Source organism: Cinclus cinclus, chromosome 2 (genome assembly GCF_963662255.1).
Source record: "Cinclus cinclus chromosome 2, bCinCin1.1, whole genome shotgun sequence".
Classification (NCBI taxonomy): Eukaryota; Metazoa; Chordata; class Aves; order Passeriformes; family Cinclidae; genus Cinclus; species Cinclus cinclus.
The window spans coordinates 53,767,110-53,776,043 of NC_085047.1; the positions used below are offsets into that span (position 1 = coordinate 53,767,110).

Sequence of the window (8,934 nt, forward strand, 5' to 3'; positions counted from 1 at the left end):
AAAGGAAGGGAACGGAAGAGAACGGAAGGGAAGGGCGGCAGCGGCGGCAGCCCCACTCAGCACGCGGCACCGCGGCCCGGCCGGCCCGGGGCGCCCCCGCTGAGCATCGTTCGCGGCGCCGCCGCCGCCGCCCTGCGATCCCAGCGCGCAGAGCCGGGGCGGACGCGGGCGGCCCCCGGGGCAGGTGAGGAAGGCGGCCCGGGAGCCGCGTGAACCCACGGACAGCGCAACCCCTCCGCCGGTCCCGCCTCCGCGCCGTCGCGCCCCTATGGCATCACAGCGCGGAGCGCAGGCCCTTTTCTACGCTGGGCGACGATTGCGATGCCTGCGCAGGAGCGGGGGAAATTCGGGGCGAACTCGCCCCTCGCCCAGCTCCCGGCGCCGAGCCGAAGCGCTGAGCGCTGCCCCAGGACACCGCCACGCCCTCCCCGTACCGCCCCCGCACCGCCGCGATCCCCCGGGCCGGGGCCCGGGCCCGGCACGGCGAGCGGAGCAGCGGCCACCGGGGCCATGTGGGAGGGGCGGTGGCCTCGTGGCTGCCATGGCAACCGGCCCGGCCCCCGGGAGACGGGAGCGGCCGCGGGGTCGGGGCTGCCATGGCCAGGACGGTGCTGACCCTGCTGCTGGCCCTGCTCGGCGGCTCGCAGGTGGGCCGCCCGGGCTTGGATGCAGGGTTAGGGCGGACAACGGGGAGGGCCCGGGGTGCCGGGGCCGGGGCCGGCGGGGCGGGGGCTGCGGGCGGCGCCCTGGGACCCGTTCGCTCTCGGTGCCTCCTGCTCCGCTTGCGGCTTGTGGGTTCCAGGCGGAGGCTGCGGCACTGGGCGGCTTCGCAGCCCCGCCGAGGCAATGCCTGCGCGGGGCGGCCCCTTCCAGGGGGTGCCAGGCGCTGAGCAGCGCCCCAGCGGAGGAAAAGGAGTCTGTGGGTTCCCCGGTTCCCACTTCAACTTCCCACTTGATACTGACAAGTGGTCTGCTTGCTTGATTGCTCGCGGCTTTCCTTCATGGTGGCCCAGCCTGTCTGGTTGTAGCTCTGTGTCATCAGTGTGTCCCGTGGTCCCGAGGAACAGAAATGCCAGGTGCCCTTGGGCCTTCAAGGTCTCCCGTGTTGCTTCCTAGCTCTGTGCTGACTGCTCTCGAATGCTCTCCTGGCAGCAGTGGTTAGCTTCCACTCTTCCGCTGGAAAAAAATGGAACAAGAAGGTGGAAGATTATTTATTTCCATTATCGTTTAAAATGTATACATTAACCCGAGTCTGACTGTTCCTGGCATTTTACACTTCTTCATTTTGAAAGGTCTAGTTTTCTTTCTTGACCTGTATTTTTTATTTTTTTTCACATCTTGAAGTGGCTACTGAATCTGGTGCATTTGCATATTTACCTCATTTTGGAGAGTGACTTACAGATATTAACAGCAACTGTGGTGTAAGAAATTTCAGGCTGGGTGTTTTGCCTTGACATTCCAGGGCTCCCCAGTCCAAAAGACTTGATTACCTATTTTTCAGACTGTTGAAGCTTTCCCACTTGCAATCCAAACCCCTGGCTGCAAACCTGCTTCTGTTTATCTGTCTTGTTTATTTAAATTGAATAAATGAATTTATGATGCTTCAGCACACAGTTACTTTCAGCTGCTGTTTCCTTTGATCCCACCCTCTTGGAATTTGACTGCTATATATTTATTTTGTATTCTCAGCTTTTGAAAGCAGAGTACTTCTTTCCTTGGAAGGGAGAGCAGCAGATGTACAAGCTGGACATAGGCTGGCCTAAAACTCCAGAACACTTCACTGGCCAAACATTTTGTGTTGCTGTTGATTCTCTCCATGGTTTGGTCTATGTAGGACAAGTGAGTGGGAATATTGTATTTCTCTCTGTGCTGTTTTTGTGGTGTTTTGCCTTTAAAGCATCTGGTTAAGATTAGGATATATATGTGTATTTTTACTTACATATATTTACATGTTTATATATGTGTTAATAATTATTTTATCAAACTAAGAGAAAATATAAGCAGAGATGTCTCTGCTATATCTATTTTTGAAAGCAGTTCTGGCACAACGTTTGTGGGGGTTTTTTTAAGTGCTACATCTCTGTGTTATACACGCATGATCCAACTTAACTGAGTTACAGCAGCTTATTCCCTCAGCTGTAAGATAAAATGTAATTCTGGGGCAGCTGAATCTTCTGTTCTTTGAGGCCTTGTCCCATGAAATCAAAACCACACAGCTCTTTCAACCACTTAGAGTAATTGAAGTTAAATTTCTTCTACCTAGGTCCATGTGTGAGTATCTGTAGGCCATGGATAAGACAGTCTCTCCATGGGATGTGTTGGGAATTTCTTGTAAAGCACACTATGAGTACTTGAGTGCCATGCAGCTAATAAGCACTGTTGCAGTTTTTCACACCCATTACACTGGGCATGCTTTTCAGCAGGAATACAAAATCCCAATTCAGGCTGAAGACCAGGATATCTGCAGGCACTTGGCTGCTCTGAAAGCTGGACTCTGTGTAATGTAAGATGAAAGTCTAGATTGGCTGGAAAGTGTTCTAGCAGATAGTTTTGTCAGGAGATTCTTTCAATTCATGAAACATTGCTAAAACTTCACAAAGAGGAATTTTAAAATATAAGATTACTTACTTAATATGTCTTCTGTAGAACTCTTTTTTTGCCTTTTCAGCGGGGAGAAAATGTGCCAAAGGTACTTGTATTCTCAAAAGAAGGCTATTTTCTTCACTCCTGGAATGATACAGTTGAAATGCCTCATGGTATCTTTGTATGGAACACTGCAACAGGAAGTTCAGTTTGGATCACAGATGTTGGAACAGGTATGCATGGTGGTGATCTGAGAAATATTCGGTGGGGAAGAAAATTTAATACTGCTTTAAACAACTCATTTATTTAAGTCTCTCAAGCAATTCTGAGATAGATTTGTGCTTTTCTTGCCATGAACAAGCTTCTCAGGTTCTGCACAAAATAGTCTGAAGTTTCACAAGTCGTGCCGTGTGTCTGCTTACAGCTGATGAGCTTGGTCAGCACTCTTCCTTGCTGCCCAGAAGTATCAGGGAAAAAGCCTGATAGACCTAGGTTTAGCCTGGCTTAGGTTTAGTGATCCTAATACAGTGGATGAATATTGTTAAAGCCTATGGATGTACTAACCCACTATCATAATCTCATTATACACTTTTGTCTATTAGATATATTAATATCACTTTTGAGTATCAGATTTTTGATCTCTGCAGTCAATTTTAATACTTACATTTTGTTTTGTTAAGATGTTTTTGCACTTTCTTTTTTCCTTGATTCAGGGGAATATGGACACACAGTGAAACAGTATAGCCCTTTGGGTAAGCTTCTGCAGGTCTTGGGCACACCAGGTAATGCTGGTTCAAGTTTGATTCCCCTGCAGTTTGATCAACCAGCAGAGATCTTTGTGGAGGAAACTGGAGAACTCTATGTTGTTGATGGAGACGGAGGAATGAACAACAGATTGCTCAAATTATCAGATGGTATGGAAAAAGGAACTGTTGCAGTAGTTCACCACTGAAAACTGGATTTTAAATAACATGCTTGGGAATACTTTTAAGCGAGTATTAGCCATTTAACTTTAGTTTGAAGACCTTATTGAATCAGACCCTGTTTTATTGCTTGTCACTTCAGGAGAAATCTTCTAGTCATTCATGAGAAAAGGCTGAGACTGACTTTGTTCAGTCTCCAAGAAAGAAAGCTAATGGGGATTCTTATTGCTGTCTTCAAGCCAGTAAAAGGAGGTTATAGAAGGAGGCTATAGAGAAGACAGAGACTCATGTTTCTTGGAGATATACAGTGAAGAATGAGGAACACAGAGCAAAAGATTCAAGAGGGGTGAATTTCAGTTTGATTTTTGTTAAAAAACATTCAGAATAAGGGGGTCAGACTGTGAATGACAGGGTGGCCCAAAGATGATTTGCACTCTCCATTCGTGTAGATGCTCAAAAGCTGATGAGTTGTGGGGAACTTGATCCAAATTCAGAGTTGAAGTTTTTATCAAGGCTAATCCTGCTTTGAGGAGCAGGTTGGACCAGGCAGTGTCTAGAGGATTTTATACTTAAATTGTTGTGATTCTAATTAGCTTGTTCATACTCCTCAGTTAGGGAGTGACTAAAGAGTCTGCACATGCCCACAGGTGGAATAAGTGGAGGAGCTACTGTTTCTTCATTGTGCTATCATAAAGCAGATAGTTTACTATTACCTAATTTGCAAAATTGTTAAAAGTAAAAAACTTCCAGGTAACAAGTATTAAAAATCAATTTAGAAAATAAATAAAGTGTGTAATCAGCCAATCAGCCAACATTTTTTTTTCTTTTTCTTTTTCTCTTTTTTTTTTTAATTCACTTCGTAACAGAACCTTGGATTATAGCTCTTGTGTATTACTGGCTACAATTTTGTAACCATAATCCTGTAACCACTAATAACAATCCAGTAGTAACTGTAGTAGTCATGTTTTCTGTCAGATTTATGTATTAGGAGTACGGTATTTAAACAGTTTAGAAATCTCACATTTACAAATTACCCAAAGTAACTTAGCAAGGGAATGACTTAACAGCTGGTTTATTTGTTGTTTTCTCCCTGTAACTTTTTTTACTTCTATTTTTCATGGTGATCACTGCTAAGACTACAAAGAGATATGGCTGACTGGAACAAATGGGAGCGGCATTGGTCAGTTCAAGATTCCTCACAGTGTAACAGTGGATGCTTTTGGACGGGTAAAGAATTAAGGGAATTTTTTAATTTAATTTTTCAACAGATTTAATTATTGGTATTTGAACAAAACAAAACTTATTTCTTTTTTTTTTTAAACTGTTGTGATCTGTGTTGCTTTATGGGGTAACCATTTTTGGTGTGATAGTCCTGAGCTGAAGTTTTATACTGCAGGTTCTGTTCCAAGGTTAACACCAGAATGCTGACCACTTACACTGTCAGTGTCCCTGCAACAACGGAGTGTTCCTCCTGTAGTTTGTAAAAGGTTGCCATTGTGAGACTACAGAAGAAGTGTGTTCTGTAATAAATAAAAGCACTTTGTTTCTTCATGTAGAAGCAGTGGCCTTCTTGGGCCATCCTGACCTTGATTAACAGCTCTTCTGCCATGGGAAAGTGAATATGAAAGGATCAAGTCTGGCAATAAACACCTGTGCTTTGATGTACAGCCCAGAAAACTGGGCTGTGACTGTGTGTGCGATGAATGAAAAGAGCTAGAAACATGGGCTGTATTCTTCCTGGATTTTTTTGTGGTTACTTTCTCTTTCCTGCTGGCTGGCTGTGTAGTTGATCCTAAAACTTGTGCACAGAAGAAACATATAAATATTCAGGTGTGTTTATTAAAGGCGATCCTGCTAGATGATGAAGTGGTGGTCTGTTATCCTCTGTTGCTACACTTCAGGGGGCTTTAATTTCATATTTGGAAATTCCAAATGAGTTTTAGGTGTAGTGAGGCTCTGGCTAGGTTGTGGACATTATTTTCTTTTACATGCAGTGCAAGGCATTCCAAAAGTCTGCTTCTGCCAGGTGTTAATTGTAGTCTGGCTTTTGGTCTGCCAGTCCTAGAGAGGAATTATACAGTTGCTTCTTAATCTGTTTCAAGAAAAATAAGATTGCTTCACTAAAACACCACTGGTTGAAGCTAATTCTGCTGATGCTGTCTGAATCAGAATAAGAAGGGTATATAAAAATTTATTCTCTGCAGAAACTTGGCAGAGCGGGAGAAAAAAGAAGGAGGAACATGGTCACTTTATGCTGCAGGGTAACCTGCAGAGTTTATTCATTCAAAGACAGTGACTGGGATGAGCTACATTTTACTGCCAAGGCAGTGTTGATCATCACTTTAGGTTGAGAATTAATGGTTAATTCATAAGAAATTTAAGAGAATGCTGTAGTAGTGCTTCATTTAAAAATAGTGATGAAAGGACTAAGGTTGTGTTTATTGCTCCCTTTATGGTGATACCCCAGGAAAGTAATGAAATTTACCTACCAGTCTGATGACTTGTCAATAGCTAAAACTTCAATGACTTTTGTACAAAAAATGGTTTCATTGGAACTATCTAGTGGTATTGCTGGCTTGCAATATTTGTGAGCCCAGTTAACACAGGGTGGGACAGAGACAAAATTGGTTAGACAAAACCAGCTAAACATGTTCTAAGTGTTTAAATGGCTCAGTATTTATAGTAGTATTAGTCATATCAGAAGTGTTTGCAGATCATGATCATGAAATGAGAATACCATTGGAAAAAAAAAATGCAGGTGACAGACTGTTAGACAGATCTTCAGAATTTAATAGGTAGAAATATGTCTTCATTGTGGGAATAAAAATCCTACCAAATATATCCATATATCCACAAAAAAAGAAGAGAAGGCACTGATTTCTCTGTAAAACTAGTATAAAATAATTTGCATTTGTTAACTACAGGTCACTTTTGGTTTATATCTGGAAGTCAGATCTGATTTAGTTTTGAATGGGAAAAAGTATACATTCTTCCATTTTTACTACAGAGAACTTTGCTCTTGTAAAAAACAAATGAATTTAATTTGTTCTATTTGTTGATAGCCATGATTTTTCTTTTTAACAGGTATGGGTTGCAGACAGAGGCAACAAGAGAATCCAAGTTTTTGATAAAGTCACAGGAGAATGGCTAGGGTCTTGGAGTGGCTGTTTTTCAGAAGATGGACCCTATTCTGTCAGGTGTTGTTGAACAGTTCTAGAAGCACACAATTATGTAAATAAGGTGTACTCTTACTGGTGAATTAAAATGTTGATATTTAATGCCTGCTGACAAGGAGTTAACCAGTGTAATGAGTTGCTGGGTGCCCTAATGTATGCAAAGATCTGTACAGTTGCATCTTGACAGGGAAATCCTGGCTTTATAGCAAGTCCTGTGGATTTGAGTGCAGGATTGGGAGCTTCAGTTTACATTTGTTACATTATTAACTTTACTGTTGCAGCTTTTACAGGAAGAAAGATTTTCTTGAACCAATTTTCTGTAGCATAATGTGTCACAATGAACAGCCATATGAAGAGCGAGGCTTACAACTTAATTCCCAATGTTACATTGTATTTTGTTGGTCATAGCCTTCAAAACTGTAACTGTTAAAGAGGTTTTGTTTGTGTTAAAATGAGATGTCATATGGAGTTCATAGTTCAAAAATACGTTTATCTTTCACAGGTTTACTGCTGATTACAAATACCTGATTGTAGCTCAGCTGAATATCAACCGGTTGGCAATCTTGGCAGCACCTTCAGTTGGCTCCATTGGAGAATGTGTCATGGTCCACAGTGTCCAGCTGGCTGATGAAACCAAACCACACCTTGTGGATGTAGACATGGAGAGTGGAGCAGTCTATGTTGCAGAGATTGGAGCCCAGCAAGTACAAAAATATGTACCCTTAAGCTGATGGTTTCCCACAACTGCCATGGCACAAGCTGTGTGACATTTAAGACCTATGACCATATTTCCTTGAGTTCTTTATAGCTTGTGTTTCCTTAGACAAGTACAGAATGCACAAGGGCTCCCAGAACTCTAGAGCTAAGACTCTGTCCTAGCTGTTCTGGAGTTCTGAAGTAATACTTGGTCTTGAGCTGTTACTTGTTTAACTAATGATATGGTAGTTTTTACTTTTGTTGCAATTGTAAAATGATAAGCATTTTAATTTTATTCTATAAAACTTTACAAACACAACTGTTGATCTTAAATATATGGGGTCAACTTGGGACTCTACTTAGGCTGTGTGTTTATATGGTCAGAAATGTCTGAAAGAAGATTTATAAATTATTTCCTTGGAGAAGAGCACTTTATTTCAATGTTTTTTCACTTTTTTTTTTTTTTGGAATGGTTGTGCTGATACTGTCCAACAGAAAATATAAGGATGTGTCACAGTGTTAAATTAGATGCTGCTGAATATTGGTGTCAGTACTGATATTGGCATCTGCCTTAGGTGGTTAATGACATAAGTATTGAAATCTGTTTTCAGCTCTAGCTAAAGCCATGAAGTCTGTAATAAGCTTCAGCTAAATTGATATTAGACACTTCAAACTAAATTAAAAGTATCTGCACAGCAGCCAAGTACTGATTCTTGACTGAATTAGTTCTTAACCTTATTTGATTTATTTCAGCATGAGTTTTCTGTTCTGTAAGATTTCATAGTGGAACATATTGAGGTTCAAGTCATGTAAGGTCCTCAAGAAAAACAAATTGCAATTTGCTAAGCAAGTGTTAATCAGCAGCAGGGACTGGGAGACATATGATTTTCTTCTGATTCAATTTAAGCTCTGTCAGTTAACAGCAAAGCATCTGTTTTAATTTATTTCCAGAACTCAGACTTCATCAACTCCATTAATGTGTAGAGTTAAGTTTCTTACACTATATTATAGCAATGTCTCTAATCTCTGTCCTAAAAAGTCCTACCTCTCCATTCCCAGAACAAAGTTGTTCTGGTTTCTTTGCATTTTGCTACAAGATTTTAAGTTCACTTTATAGCATAGAGGAAACCAGGTATGGAAAAAATGGGATGGGAGAGATGGCATGGCAGAAATGAGATCGTGGATAACTGATGAACATGGTAAAACTGTGCATCCACATTCCATATTTTCTAGCTCTTTAAACATTTGAGAGGATTTTTGCTGTTTCCACACACTTATTCTACTATGTGGATTATTTTAATGCTAATCACCAGCTAAGAGAGGTAATTTTTTTTATACTTTCTTAGAAAGGGAATATAGTAAATGCCTACTTCAATGAACATTATCAAAAGCAAATGCTACTTAATTTAGTAGGTTTCAACCTATGATCACAAATTTGTGAATCAGAAGATGGAAAAGCTGTTCAGAAAAGTCAGATTCATACTTTCTCTGAAAAGTATGACTGCCTGATTTCAGCACTGTCTGAGATTAATGCACTAAATGTGAATGCTTTGTTG

The 8,934-nt window shown here is 41.6% G+C and overlaps 1 protein-coding gene across 1 annotated transcript; it reads left to right on the forward strand.

Moving 5' to 3' along the window:
• The first annotated feature begins 516 nt into the window (after positions 1-516).
• Positions 517-8,713, forward strand: NHLRC3 (NHL repeat containing 3). The gene is made up of 7 exons (XM_062487655.1): positions 517-647; positions 1,690-1,839; positions 2,669-2,816; positions 3,297-3,497; positions 4,642-4,733; positions 6,591-6,703; positions 7,185-8,713. The coding sequence occupies exons 1-7, from the start codon at positions 597-599 to the stop codon at positions 7,411-7,413; spliced, it is 984 nt and encodes a 327-aa protein (XP_062343639.1). The 5' UTR covers positions 517-596; the 3' UTR covers positions 7,414-8,713.
• The last annotated feature ends 221 nt before the right edge of the window (positions 8,714-8,934 follow it).